The sequence below is a fragment of the Mastigoproctus giganteus genome, chromosome 14, assembly GCF_048544385.1.
Source record: "Mastigoproctus giganteus isolate SK-2022 chromosome 14, ASM4854438v1, whole genome shotgun sequence".
NCBI lineage: Eukaryota > Metazoa > Arthropoda > Arachnida > Uropygi > Thelyphonidae > Mastigoproctus > Mastigoproctus giganteus.
In genome coordinates, this window is record NC_143588.1 from 26890108 (window position 1) to 26905880 (window position 15773).

Here is a 15773-nt window from a genome sequence, read left to right on the forward strand (position 1 = left end):
ATTTTAGTAAGAATTTCATTCCTTTAGATAAGTAAGGAAAAGAAAACTTACATGTATCATCATCATCAGCCATTTTCAATCCACTGCAGGATGAAGGCCTTTCCAGTTCCTTCTGTTTTGTGCAATGGCCATCCATTTACTACCACACACTCGTGGATTTCATCTGTCCATCTCCTTTGTTGTCTTCCAGGTTTTCTTTTAGCTCCTCTTGGGTACCATTCTGTTATTTTCTTAGTCCATCTGTCATCATGTCTTTGAGCTATGTGTCCTGCCCAAGACCATTTTAGTTCTTTAGTTTTTATAAGAATGTCCTTTACTTGAGTTTGCTGCCTAATCCGTGTGTTTCTCTTCTTATCTAACAGTCTGATTCCCAATATAATTTGTTTCATTCTTCGCTGTGTAGTTCTCAGCTTCTCTTCCATTCTTTTGGTGAGTGCCCAAGTTTCACTTCCATGTCATTGTGGGGAGTATACATTGGTTCATTATTTTACGTTTCAGACAAACTGGGATATTGCTCTTCAGTATATGACTATATTTCCTGAATACTATCCATCCAAAATTTATTCTTCTCTTGACTTCCAGCCATTTATCATTATTACAGCTAATAACTTGTCTCAGATATGTTTCAGAAGAATAGACTGGTCGCAGAAAGGAGTCAATGTGAATGGAGAGTATGACTCCACCTTATCAATTTTTTTTTTTTTTTTTTTTTGATAGTTGTTGGCGCATAGGCATTCTGTGGTCATAATGCACCTCCCAAGGTTTTTGCAGTACTTTGATCCAAGCCCGAGGCGGGAATCGAACCCACGATCTTTGGGTTGCCAGGCAGGCACTTTAGCCACCCGGCTAGCCCGGTCGGCACCTTATCAATTACTGCTCCTTCAATCATAATGTCCCTTTCTGTTGCATACTTGTTCATCATTACTTATGTTTTAGCCATATTCATCTTAAGTGTCCAAAATCCTTTCTAACTGTGCATAACTGATTAAGATTTTCTGCTAATTCTTTGGGATCGTGGCTTATGACCACATTGTCATCTGCAAATCGTAAATGGTTTAGGTACTCTCCATTCACATTGACTCCTTTCTGCGACCAGTCTAATCTTCTGAAAGCTTCCTCAAGGGCAGCAGTAAACAGCTTCAGAGATATTGTGTCTCCTTGTCAAATTCCTTTCTCGATTTTAAATTTCCTACTGTCTTTGTCTAGTCTAATAAAGTAGGTAGCGTTCTCATATATTTTCTTCAAAACCATAATATATGGGGTATCTGTGCCTTGTCTTTCCAGTGCCCAAAACATTGCCTTATGCTGTATGGAGTCAAATGCCTTTTCATAATCCAGAAATGCCAGGCATAATGGTGTTTTGTATTCATTTGCTTTCTTCATTAGCTGTGAAGGAGATCCATAGTTGAGAATCTTGTCTTAAAGCCAGTTTAGCAGAAGACTACTATGGAGAATTATACAAGGAGCGAGGGATGGATGTCAGCAGTGGGGAAGATGGATCGCAAATTAGCAATACATACGACATACCAGATATTTTTCCTGATGAGGTAGAACATTCGTTAAAGAAAATGAAGAATCAGAAAGCCCCAGGGGAAGATGAATTTCCTGCAGAGTTGTTAAAATTGGGAGGAAGAGACATAACACAAAAACTAGCAAGGCTCTTCACAAAATGCATTAGAAAAGGTCTGATGTAATGCCTAAGCAGCAGAATAATGCAATCATAGTTTTGCTGTAAGAAATGAAATAAATCAGAAATTATAAATTATAGACCAATTAGCTTGTTATCCCACATCTAAAAGTTTTTCACAAGGGTCATTACTAACAGATTAGAAAGAATATTTGATGAGAATCAACCGAAAGAGCAAACTGGCTTTAAGACAAGATCCATAGTTGAGAATCTTGTCTTAAAGCCAGTTTGCTCTTTCGGTTGATTCTCATCAAATATTCTTTCTAATCTGTTAGTAATGACCCTTGTGAAAAACTTTTAGATGTGGGATAACAAGCTAATTGGTCTATAATTTATAATTTCTGATTTATTTCATTTCTTACAGCAAAACTATGATTGCATTATTCTGCTGCTTAGGCATTACATCAGACCTTTTCTAATGCATTTTGTGAAGAGCCTTGCTAGTTTTTGTGTTATGTCTCTTCCTCCCAATTTTAACAACTCTACAGGAAATTCATCTTCCCCTGGGGCTTTCTGATTCTTCATTTTCTTCAACGAATGTTCTACCTCATCAGGAAAAATATCTGGTATGTCGTATGTATTGCTAATTTGCGATCCATCTTCCCCACTGCTGACATCCATCCCTCGCTCCTTGTATAATTCTCCACAGTAGTCTTCTGCTATTTGAATTATGCCTTCTCTGCTATTTATAAGTACACCATCGCTATTCTTCAGTTTCAGTATCATTCGTCTTTCTATATTACTGCTCATGGCTGTTGATTTAAGTCCTTTGTTTTCCCTTAATGCTTGTTCTACTTTTTTTTCCCTTAATGCTTGTTCTACTTTTCTTGTGTTAAATCTTCTTATGTCCTCTCTGAGTCTCTTTCTAATGGCTTTGCATAACTCAGTATACTCAATTTTCTCCTTGTCAGTGTTTATCTTGCTTTTCATTTTTCGCCTTCGGTTCATCATAACAAGTGTTTCTTGACTAATTTTTTCTTCTTTTGATTTCTTTTTCCCTATAGGTTTCTTGGGCTTTATCACTTTCAGAAAGTTGTAATATTCCTCATTGATATCTTGGTCCTGAGCAGTCTGCAGAAGCTCAAACTTGTTCTTAAGTTCCAGTACATACTGCTTTTTCTCCTCTTCCTCAAAGACCTTTGTATTATTTACTCGAGTCAGTTTTTTCCTTTCCTACATCTATATCAAGTGTACACCTTACTATTCTGTGATCACTTCCAACATTTACCTTATTCAGGACGGTAACATCATTAACAATATATCTTCTGTTAGTGAGAATGAAGTCGATTTCATTAGTTGTTAATCCATTTGGACTCTTCCATGTCCACTTTCTGTTCACTCTTTTCTTGAAAAAAGTGTTCATTACTGAAAATCCTTGAGATTCTGCAAATTCTACAAGTCTTTCGCCTCCTTCACCAATTCCAAAATTTCCTATAGTTTCCCTTTCTGCACCGTTTTGTCTTTTTCCAACCTTAGCATTGAAGTCCCCCATAATAATAGTGTAGTGGGTTTTCTGCTCATCTAGAAGACTCAATTTCGTACATTTCTTCAGCCTCTTGATCATCATGGCTTGATGTTGGTGCATAAATCATTATAATCTTTAGCTTGTACCTCTTAGAAATCTTGAGTATTAGTCTTGACACCCTTGGTTGTATACATGGTATACTTAACTAAATAAACAAATAGTTTAATTGAATTAATCATGTGAAAGTAGTAGTGATGAAACTAGCTCCAGCACATTATTAGGTAACTACTGCTGTTACCATATAAAAAAAAACTAATTAACAAACCAACTAAATTAATTAAACAGTGAAAACCATTTCAGTACGAGAAGAGCCTTCACTCATGCCTTTGCATGGTTGGTGCAATGCTGCTGCCTGTGTTATGCAAAAAGGCTAAAGAAATCCATCCACAAACACCAATACCGACTCCATAATAAGAAATAAGAAATAAACTAAAATCATAAAATAATAAGAAGAAAGAATTAAAAGAACGAAAACAATGAAAGTATCATAGGCATGTTTTTTAATAATTTTCCAAAATGGGAGTCTGCTAAGTCTTTGAGGATGGATTTCTTTAGCATTTTTGCATTACATCAGTCCCCCAATATTGTTCCAACTCTTTAAGGGTTGAGGGACGCTTCCTGTTTATGATTACATATAGGAACACCAAAACCATTTGTTCACATAGTTTATGATCAATTCAGTTAAACTTTTTTATAAATAATTTCATTGTTTAGAATATCAAGCTGTTCTGCATTCCATACAGCTCGTGTTGCTGTTGTTATTCCCAAAGCTTAAAGTTCTTCAAGCTTTGTCAACATAACCTCCCACCCAAAAGAATTTTACTTGAACAACATGACATTGGATTTTTTTTTTTTTTAATGAGGACTCCAATCATGAAAGGTATTAGGACCTATAGTACTTAATACCATGTGGGTTGAAGGCTGAAGACAGACAGTACTTGTTAACATTAAACTTGAATTTCTATAGATTGTTATTTTTGAAAATACACATGGAGGAATGTTGTTCCAGAAAACAAAAGCAGAAGAGATAAATGAGAAGAGGACAACTTGGTTTTGTGAGTTTAGTTGAACAGTGATTTAATGATGACTAGTTGTGGTACATGTTCTGACTGGTTTAGAAGAGAGTGATGAGAATTACAGATGTCAATTCAAAATAATGAGCCCATGGAAGTATCTATAGAAAAGGCACACATCAGCAACTGAACATTTATGAGATAGAGAGTAGAAAAACTTTGTGTGAGAAGGGTAATTAATTACCCTTCTGAATAGAGCCCAGAAGCTTGGGATAGGTTTATGGGGCACCCCCCCCCACCCCAGATGTGGGAACAGTATTCCATGGTAGGGCCGATTTGAGATTTGTAGAGTGAATAATTGTTTAGAAGCAAGGTAAAGCCGAGAGTGAAAAAGAAAACATGATTGTTTTGTTTTGTTGTATAGGTAGCAACATTTGTGTTGTACTTATGGTACTATTGCAGATATTGTGATGGTGTCATCACAATATCTGCAATACCAAAATCAGATTAGAATTCAGGGTAAATCCCTAATAGAGATATGTCATCTTGTCTAGAAATCCTAGTGTTGTCAATGTGGAGTAAAGGACTAGTAGACTCCTTTTTTCAAGAAGCAGGACAGGACAGAGTTTTAGAAGGATTGAAATTAAAAATCTTTTCTCCGTCTTGTGGGAGAATTCCCTGATATTGGCATTTGAAGAATTGGAGGGAGGTATTTGAGTTGAGGCTGTTTCTGGAGACAAGGTTTCTCAAACTGAAAGGTAGAATGTAGCATGTTGTCATCAGCAAAACTATGTATAGGAATTCCAGTCAGTGGAAGAAAGTGATTAATATACATAAGGGAAAGAGCAGGAGGAAAAAGTGAACCTTGAATATTCTGTCCTCTAACTTCTCCAGCATTAGTGGAGAAGTTAGAGGACAGAGTATTATCTACCATCTGCAGTCAGAGAGAGAGAGAGAGCTTGATACCCGATTGCACAAAACAGATAGCGTGCCATAAGATGGGAGGAGCTCGATTTTTATGCCAAACATAATTAGAGAAATGTTATCAGGATCTGGAGCTTTCTTGGCATCTAGGTTGTTCAAAATTCTTCTAACATCCTTTTGTCAAAGGGCCATGGGAGGTATTTTCTGGAGTGTATTGGCTGTGACAGTAAGGTGGATTACTTAGATCATCAGTACAAGAGTTAGAAGAAAACTATGATGCTAGTAAATTGGATATGTCTATAGCTGAGGATGCAATAGACCAGAATGTTCAACTATCACTTGAGTAAGAAGTTTTCTATTCTTAGTTTGGACTGATTAATAATAGTTTTATAATTGTCGTGAGCTTTACTTTTAAGATAAAAATGAAGCTGGAGATTTGGATATAAATCAGTTGTAATATGCTGCATCCTTATCTAACAAGTTTAGTACATTTTTTTTTTTTTTTTGGAAAACCAAGATTTAAATAGATGGTGAGATTTTAGGATGAAATTAAGGATATTATCCCTTCAAGAATTATTCCACTCATATAATCTGAGCAAACTTTGGAATCAGAAGATTTAAATCAGTAATCCAACTAAGGTGAGAAGAAAAAATCATACAGAGCATCCCATTTTGCATTCCTCTAATGCCAAAAAAATGTGAAGCTGAGAATGGCCGCGACAGAGAGAGAGAGAGGCTCCGTTGGAACATAGACCATTACCAAGTTGTAATTTGAGGTGCCTTGATGAGGACACTTGGGGTGACATTGATTGTGTACTTGGAATAGTTGTTGGTGAGAAAGAGATAAAGGGTGTTGGTTGCAATTATTTATGACATAATTGCAAAAGCTGTAAAAAAAATTATGAAAAATTGTCTCACTGTTAGGAATGTTAGATTGGAGTTTCAAAGGAAGGAAGGCAAAGAGTTCAAAGCAATTAATGCATTTGGGAGAACAATAGAGGCAACAGATGAATTTCACAGGATTGGTGGAGAGATTTTAAGCTAGAGGAGATCAAAAAGAGGAAATTCCAAATTAGGAAATTTCTGACAAAGAATGTCAAGCAAACTTATGGTATCACCTTTGAAGCGAAAGAAATCATAGTGCAGATAGATTGGATAACCAAGATGAGTAGTGATATATACACGAATGCCACTATTCATCTCCAAATACACACATGTATGTAAGATTTTCCATGAAAATAAAATAAAGTTCTGGGAGAGAAAAAAAAAAAGGTAATATGTTTACCTAATTTACAATATGTAGATGTGGTTTTTAAAATTTAAGCGGTGGGAAATGCCATGCAATCAGACATTTGCAAAAAAAGCAAGCATATTGACAGCATGCAGAAATAAATGGAAAATAGATGTAACATTTCGTAGTGACAATGATACATGGGGAATGTTTATTTGCACTTTTTGTCATAGACTCAGGGTCCTGAACTGGATATCATCATCATTCTTCTCTTTCTTGGTGATCCCCCCCCCCTTCTCTCAGCAAAAGCTCTGGCTTCCTTGCACCATATCGCTAATAATAATAATATTCATCACTGAGCTGCACTGATCATGCAGGCATAATATTCAGAAATATGATTCTCAATAGTGAAAATTAAAAAGTACAGTTGTGGAAGTTTCATTGGCAGTAACTTGTTCCCCTACCTGAACAAGTTACTGCCAATTTTTCATTGGTAATCACTTGTTCAGGTAGGGGAAGAACAGTTTTGGGGTGAAGGTGATAATTTTTGATTGCTTCAGATGGCAGTAATCAAAGTGATCCAAAGCTGTATCCCATTTTGATAACCTTTCATCAAAACAAAAAAAAAGAAAAATCTCACAATTGAAAGCAACTAGATCTCGGTGCCACAATTGGAATATTGGCATATGATGTCCAATATTATAATATTGGATGTCTTACTTAGTAGTAGTAGAGGCATGTGATGCAAGAAAGCAAGCTTATGTAGCATCAGCCAAAGGGGGGGGGGAAACATTTCACACATCCGTTTCCTCTAAAAGTTTGTCCAGTTCCTCCTTGAATTTATTTAAGCTATCAACTTTCACAATGACAGATGAAGTTTGTTCCAGCAACTACCCACTGGCTAAAGACAAATTTCCACACATCAATTCTACAACTGTCTTTCCTCAATTTGAATTTATGCCCCCTTAGATTCGCAGTCTGAGCAAAAGGAAGAATCCCATCAAAATTGAGCCTACTCAGCCCTTCAGTATACACCTTATACACCTCAATCAGATAACCTTGCAGGTACCTACTCTGCAGAACTTAAGGCTTAAGTTCTGCAATTTGCAGAACTTAAGCCTTTCTTGGTGAGAGGGGCCTTTCCCCTCACCAATCTTGTTGCCCTTCTTTGTACTCTTTCTAGCAACTCTACATCCTTTCTAAAATGAGGCATCCAGACCTGTACACTCATTTTCCACTACCCTGAATGTAGTACCACTCAGTTGATATGTTAATCTGGGATTTCTGCTACCTATATGCACTACCTTGCATTTGTCAATGTTAAAACTCAGTTGCCATTTCTCAGCCCAACTACCTAATTTTTTCAAGATCTTGTTGCAGTAGCATGCTCTGATTACAATCATTAACCACTTTGCCAGTCTTTGTATTATCTGCAAACTTAGACATTAACTTAGACCATATGCTTTCATCAATATCATTAACATATATTGAAAACAACAGTAGGTCCAGCACTTAAAATATGTGTTGTGGAATGGTACTCTACGACTAATAACATTAATCCAAGAAGAGCAGAATATACTGATAACTACTGTCTGTCTTCTTCCACTTAACCTTTCCTTGATCCATAGCAGTGACACCTAATTCCACTTCCTCTCATTTTAACAGCAGTCTTTCATGTGGAACAGTATCAAAAGCTTTTCTGAAATATAAGTATTTAGTGTAAGTAATTAATAATCCCTTTCAAGGACACCACCGTTTTGTGGTGGAAGGGATTGAGTACCTCAGTGAAGCTGCGAGCTATGCCGGCAGTAGCCAAGCTACTGGCAGAGCCTCCCTAGCCGGACAGGTCAATGAAGAGAGGTCATACAAAGTGTGCCCAAGGCAAGACTTGAAGGCCTTAAGATGGCAGCCCCCATCATCAGTCTAGGCTGTGGATGGCTGGTAACCAACCCAGCTGAAATAATAACTACTCAAAAGTCTCAAGAAAAAAAAGAAACTGGATCATCAACATGAATTATGACTTGGCCTGGAAAAAGGAATAGATGGAAAACGAAATTAAAATTTAATTATTGGGATATAGCCACTTGGAATGTGAGAAGTATACATCATAAATACCAGGAATTAAACTCTATTCTACATGAAAAAAACATTAAAATAGGTGTAAAATATAAACCAAGAAGAAACAGGATACAGATGACACTGAACATTATACATATTTACAGTGGAGTGAATAAAGAAGAACATGCAAAATCAGGAATCATGATATTTATCCATACGTCACTTCAGAATAATATTTCTTACTATCAATATTGGAATGACAGAATCCAGAAGTAAGGCTGAGATAAGTAAGTGAGATGAAGAGGATATCTCACAGTTATTGCCCCTGAGGAAGATAAAGAAGATAATGATCAGTATTATGCACAAGGATCAAAGATAAGGTCAATCCTAATGACTATCTTTTTATAATGGGTGATATGAATGCCCGAGTGGGTAATACGCCATATGGGGCTAATATAGGGACAAATGGAGAATTAATTTGTAATAAAAATGGGAATAGATTAAGAGACTTCATTATTGGTAATGAATTAAAAATTATAAATACATTTTTTAAACTTAAAGAATGTCACAAGTTTACGGGGAGGCTAGGAATCTCAGAAATGTAATAGATTATATTATTGGCAATAGGAAAATAGCAAATATGATCATGGATGCCATGGTATATAGAAGTTATGAAATTGAATTGGATCATTATCTGCTAATAGGAAAGCTAAGGATGCCACCAAGATGGAAAAAATGAAATCAGAAAAATTAATTAAATTTGACTAGAACTACTCTTGTTAGATGAAGAAAGTATTTGAACCCTTTATAAACAGAGAATAGATCAAATGTCAGAAAACATCAAACAAAGTTATGATATACAAATAGAATGGGAGAATTTAAAAAATATTCTCATTACAATAGCAAATTAGTGTTTGGAAACTAAAGGCAAATGGAAAAGAAAAAGAGGCATCAGGAATTGGGATAATGATATTAAAATCATTATACAAGTAAAAGAAATCAATGTAAAAGAAAAAGAGCAATAGCTAGAAAGGCATGTAGAAAGAAAAATGAGAAATGTGGGACCCATTTTATATCAAAAATGGAAAGGCATATATCACCAATTTTTATTAAATCATAAAAAATATGAATAAGAACATTAAAGAAAATACCAAATTAAAGAAAACAAATTATGGAAGTAATCTGGTTAGATTACTTCCATAATTTATGGACAAAAATTGTTACTAATTTGTATAATATATCACCAAATGAAAATACGGATAGGGAAGATATCTTTATGAGAATTTAAAGATGCTTTAAATAACAGTAAATCTGGAAAGTCTCCAGGTGAAGGCAATATAAACAATTAATTAATTAATAAAATGTGCTGGTAATAATTTCCAGCTCGATAATTTAGTTTGGAACCAAGGAACAAGTCCATCAAGATGGAATCGTTGTCATCCATATATTTAAAAAAGGTGATAAATCTTGTGAGAATTACAGGGGAATAAGCCTTCTAAACGTTGGATATAAATTATATGCACAATTATTGTCAGCAAAATTATGGAGATATATTGAGCCAGCTTTATATGAAGAACAAAATGGATTTAGAAAGAGAAGATCCTGTATTAAAAATTTTAATAGAGAAAAACAGAGAATATAATATTGAAACACATTTTGCATTTATTGATTTCAGGAAAGCTTTTGATATGGTCTCTAGAAGAAGATTATGTGAAATTTTAAAACAATTAAATATCTCTAATCAATTATTAAATGCTATAATGGATGTCTATCATAATAACAGAATTGCAATAAAGTCCAAATCTGGTATAACTGAATGGAAATCAGTCAATCGAGGAGTTCGGCAAGGATGCCAAACCTGTATTAATTATAATCATATCTATGATTTTAATTAATACATGTATTATCCAAAGAAAAATAATACTAACATTGTGTAATTATGCAATATTTAATAGACCTGTTTTCATCTATATCAAGTTTTGTGTGTATACATATGTGCATCTAAATTCTTATTAAAATAATGGAGTAATATTTATTTCAAAATTTTGTATATTGCTTTTTTGAATAGGCTAGTACTATTTTTCAAGAAATAAGAAGGCTAGAACCACACAGGGTACAGGGTATGGAATATTATAGTACTGCATTATGGCATTTACAGAAAGAAGTTACACTTTCTGCATTATCTCAGGAATTAATAGCATTTGATAAAGAAGCACCAGAGGTAAGACAAACTAAGTAGTGTGTGTACATATATATTTATAAATTGCAAATTCTATTTACCACTTTCAACTTAATTTCTCAGCAATTTATACATCTGCAACATAATACTTACTGTTTTTGCTTCCACGTGCTTCTTACCACTTTTCCTGCTACTGACTGTTTGCTTCTTTGGGCTTTATCCCACATTTATAGTTCTTAGTTTTCCAACTATATATATATATATATATATATATATATATATATATATATATATATATATATATATATATATATATATAAACAATGTGTGGTATGTATCATAAATAAAGTGTCTGTAAAGATGGAAATGAAAAGTACACAAAGTGTACTTTTCACTTCCAGTCACTGAACTAAGACAGGTTTAAAGAAAGTAGAAACTGGAAGTAAAGTAGTGGTGAAAAAATGAAAGAATTTAAAAAACCTTGGACAAAAATGAAATTTGACTAAGGAAGCAAACAATGTACAAATAATAAACTGTACAAATTAATAATACATAAATAACACTGTATTCAGATATGGGAGGGCAATTTTAGAAAGAGGTCAAATAAAGGGATGGCATATATGCAAAATCTGAATAAAGTAAACGAAAAAATGATACATGGCCAGGGATTTCATCAGAGGACTACTCCTGACCATGTATCAGGCATTGCGTTTCCAGACTTTTCTGTAGTGCTAAAGGGGGGGGGGGGTCAAATATGTGGCCTTCATCTTAACACTATCAGACAAGGTAGTCCCTACGCAGTGTAAAAATTCAGTTAATAATGTAATGTAAAATTTAATGTAAAAAATAATACAAATATATAAAAGTGTACCATGCGGTAAGGGTAAAAGGTAGATTAACATGGTTAAAAATCATGTTAAATAAATTTCAATTATACAGAAGTGTAATGTGATCAAAAAAGTGTGAAGCCAAGCAAATGGTATAGGGAATGGTAAAATACTTGAGGATGGGAAAGGGGAGAAAAAGATGGTCAAAGGAAGGCGAAAATAGCGATGGGATGCAGTATAGTAGGGGCATTCGTATCACCCTCGTATTACACTAATAGTTTTACGAATGAGAAAAAAAAAGATAGAAAAAGAAAGTAGAAAGATAAAAAAGTGTAGAAAAAGTTATTAAAATTACTGAACTTACTGGATGTGTAAGGTCCAACCTTAAAGAAAGGGTCTGATATTTGCATGCATTAGTAAAAATGGGTGTGGTAATACCATAGGCTTGTAGAGAAGGGAAACCGAAACCAAAACCAAAGTAGGTGTTACCTGGAGTCATTAAGCCAAGTGGAGGAGAGATGTGTACAGCCTAGATGCAAAAGGAGAAACAATGACCAGTTACCATGCTATATAGTTTTAGAAATATGGATAGGGATGACCTCTATCGTTGAAATTGAAAGGGGAAAAAAAAAATTGTGGGGAAGATGGCCTAAAAACATGAATGCCAGACATAAGGCCAAAAGAAAGCATATATGTGAAGGAACATGTGAAACAAAAAGTAAAACAAGAATAATTCAGATCTACAGGAGATGAATATCCTGGTGAAATTTTAGATTATCAGAGAACAGGGTCTATAAATCATGGCTCAAACTTCCAAGTTAACTAGCTGCTGTAGACAGATATATGCACTTTTCTCTCTACATCTAAGGTTGATTGAAGGTTGAGTGAATCCATCGAAGAGAGAAACAAAAAATTCGGCAGGTAAAAAACTTTGATAGCAACACAACGGCAAAATTAATAACCATGAAGGATATGAATTTTAGGATCCATTCAAAAAATTGGTTACCAGATAGATAGTAGATCTGGACCGGTGTCAGAGAAGCAAAGTGCCAAACCAGATTGATTTGTTTTTTAAGGGAAGATACTTAACTTAATAAATCCCGGAACAAAAAGCCAATACCGAACACAGAAAATGGGCAAAAACTTAGTGAATAAAGCAGTAGGAAGATTTGAAAAAAGCTATTGCCAAGTCCTACAAACTTTGCAGTAACCACTATACTCCATTCTGCAATCTGAAAAAAACATTTTAGAACTACAGAACAATTTCATTATCACCCCAGTTGACAAAGCATCTAACAACTTTGCTATCTTTTGCAAACAATTTTACTTCGACCAACTAAAAACTGAAATTGAGAATAGTACATATACACCATGCAGTCTTAATCCTACTTCTACAATAAAAAAAAGCTTATTGCTTTACATAAAAAACTGCATACCAAAATACAAAACTCTACCCTTCCCTTCCTTTATATAATTGCCAAATTCCACAAACAACCGGTAGATTTTAGATTCATCGCCAGTTCCAAAAATAGTGGCTGCTACATACCTTGCAAGCAATTCTTCAGACTTCTCAAAACCATTTTTAACAATCTTACTACTACCTGGAGTATTAACAATAATCAAGCTGTTTTAAACACTTTCAGATTCAATCTCTTTATAACCAGTATTGAAACTTTTGATTTCACCAACCTTTTCACTTCCATCCCACGTAACCTACTGGTGTATATGCTAAAACAGCCAAGGTAAAGAAAGCCAACACGAGAATGACAAGAAACGTTGGATAACTTACGCAGAAAATTATTTTCCCTACACTGGACTCTAGCACTGCTCGCTCAGTACACAGACGGTAGGTATTACCGGTCTGGAGCCGAAATCGAGAAATATATATTGATTGACAGCTAGGCGTGGCAAACGATGAAATGATTGGTGGCGGGTGCGACAGACGACAAGCTACTGTGTGGTCATTGGTTGGCATTATAATATGTATTTATGAGTAAAGAACAGTGCATAATAGTTTTGTGATGAACAGTAAACAGGTAATAGTAGCGATGAATCTTTTAAAGATGGAAGAAATTTGTAAGGAAAATAAAACGTTGGTTGATTTTTTTGTGAAAACTAAATTAATAAAAGTTTCGTTCTGTTCATTATGTTCTTCGTTATGTTTTTTTCTCATTATTAAATACAGATTTTTGGAGTTCATGAGTGCTTTTACTATATTGTTGATTTAGGTTTGGTTACAAAAGAAGGAAAAGGTTTCGTTATATTTCGTAACCTAACCTTAAAAATTAGGAAATAATAGGAAAAGAAAGAAAGATTCTTTATATATATATAGTAAATAGCTAATGACGTTACAATACGTGTGTATCTGCACGAGTGTCTTTAAAAATAAAAGTACAGTAATAAAAGATTAATATTTTGTTAATAAACAATCATTTGCTAGTCCACCCATGATTCTAAAAAAAAAAGTTAGGTTAACCCCTCCATTTCAGTAGGGGTTAACCTAACTTTTTTTCACCATTAGGGCATATTAGTGAACAAGAAAATAAAAATTCAGTCATAAAAAAATTTATTTTTTTATGAATGTATTTCTAAATATGACTGTGATTGTAAAGAAAAATGGTTAAGTTACCCCCTTCACTTCGGGAGGGGTTGAAGCTCCCAATATATAATGTATGTATATATATATATATATACACATTATGTAGTGTGAATCAGAGCTGTAATGCTCAATACGTTCTACGTTGATATTAATATTTGTAAAATAATAAGCGGAGTTTACCTCAATAAAGTATGTAGAACACTTCCATATGATACTCTCCAGAAATTAAAATAAAAAAATCGAAAAACTTACGTTAGAGTAAAAAATATAATTAAAAACCAATTTAACACAATTAAAAATATTAAAAAGAATCTAATGAAAATATTCAAAACGAATTGTGGCCAGGCCAATTGGAAATTACACACTATACTGAACAATTGCTCGGTTCTTTCCGCGTTCGCAACACAAATTAATGATCTGGTATACAACATTTCTTGCGGTGATTGTGACTCGTCTTACCAAGGTTCAGTGCATTTTTCTCTGAATATTCGTGTAAGCCTCAGTTTGTGCTTCTCGTTCAGTAGCACCAGAATTAGCCTTTCATGCCATTAACGAAAAACATACTTTTTTATTTAACGAGGCCAAAGTACTTAATGTCCAACGTAATTATACGCGACTATTAATTGCAGAAACTGTAGAAATTAAATTACATGAGAATTCTGTTAATGTTAATTCTAAAAAAAACCAGCGGGTGGTTGGTTGGTGGAACAGACTTCCATCCCTTGTGGTGGAGGTTGATAGCCTAAATAAGTTTAAGACTCAGCTGGACAGGTATTTTGAACTAACAGAGGGGTGAAGTGGAAGTGGGTTTTTTTTTTTTTTTTTGTTGATGCTGCATAAGCTTGCTTTCTTGCATCAAATGCCTCTACTAATGCTAATGCTAATGTTCGTCAGCCATATTTGATCTCCAATGCGTGGACCTTTACATGCATGCTCGAAGACAATAATCACTATTTAAGTTTCATGTTCAACCGTATTCGGTAATTTTCATTCCTGTGATCACAGCATACTGTCGGGGCGCCTCTGTAGCCAGGTGGGCAGGAGCAGCAGTGCGTAACATATGCTTCTTGATCAGACCAGGGTTCGAGCCCGTGACCACCAAATACGGAGGATGCGGAAAGGTCAGGGAATGACCACCGCATATCCCCCAGAGCAATATAGCCTTTGTTGTTAATGCTCCTAAAAACCAAATAACAAACAAACGACATACAGTCGAAAAGCGTTGTCAGCTTCAGGAAGAAAAATCGTTTTGAATATTTTCATTAGATTCATTTTAATATTTTTAATTGTGTAAAATTGATTTTTAATTGTGTTAAATTGGTTTTTAATTATATTTTTTACTCTAATGTAAGTTTTTCGTTTTAATTTCTGGAGAGTATCATACGGAAGTGTTCTACATACTATATTGAGGTAAACTCCTCTTATTATTTTACAAATATATACATTATGAAAGCGTTCATTAGGGCAAGTTACCATTAGTGCTGAGTGCTACTGAAGTGATACTAAACCGATATTATCGTGTGTTGTCTTTGTGCACCAATCAGCACATCGTTTGCCCCACTTACCTGCGAATCCATATATCATTCTCGACTTTGCTCCAGACGGATAACACTTACTGTCTGTTTACCGAGCAAGCAGCGCTAGAGTGCCATATCAGGAAACTAATTTTCCGTGTAAGTTAACCGATGTTTCTCATCGTTCTCGTGTTGGCTTTCTTTATCTTCGCCGCT

At 34.7% G+C, this 15773-nt stretch overlaps 1 protein-coding gene across 3 annotated transcripts in view; it reads left to right on the forward strand.

The window, feature by feature from the left end:
• The window catches only part of Cdc27 (cell division cycle protein 27), a 472030-nt gene that overhangs the window by 263911 nt on the left and 192346 nt on the right, over positions 1–15773 (forward strand). For all 3 annotated transcript variants that reach the window (XM_090389309.1, XM_090389310.1, XM_090389311.1), the window contains exon 12: positions 10507–10659. In XM_090389309.1, coding sequence (XP_090245435.1) covers positions 10507–10659 — 153 coding nt within the window. The remainder of the gene's footprint in view (positions 1–10506; positions 10660–15773) is intronic.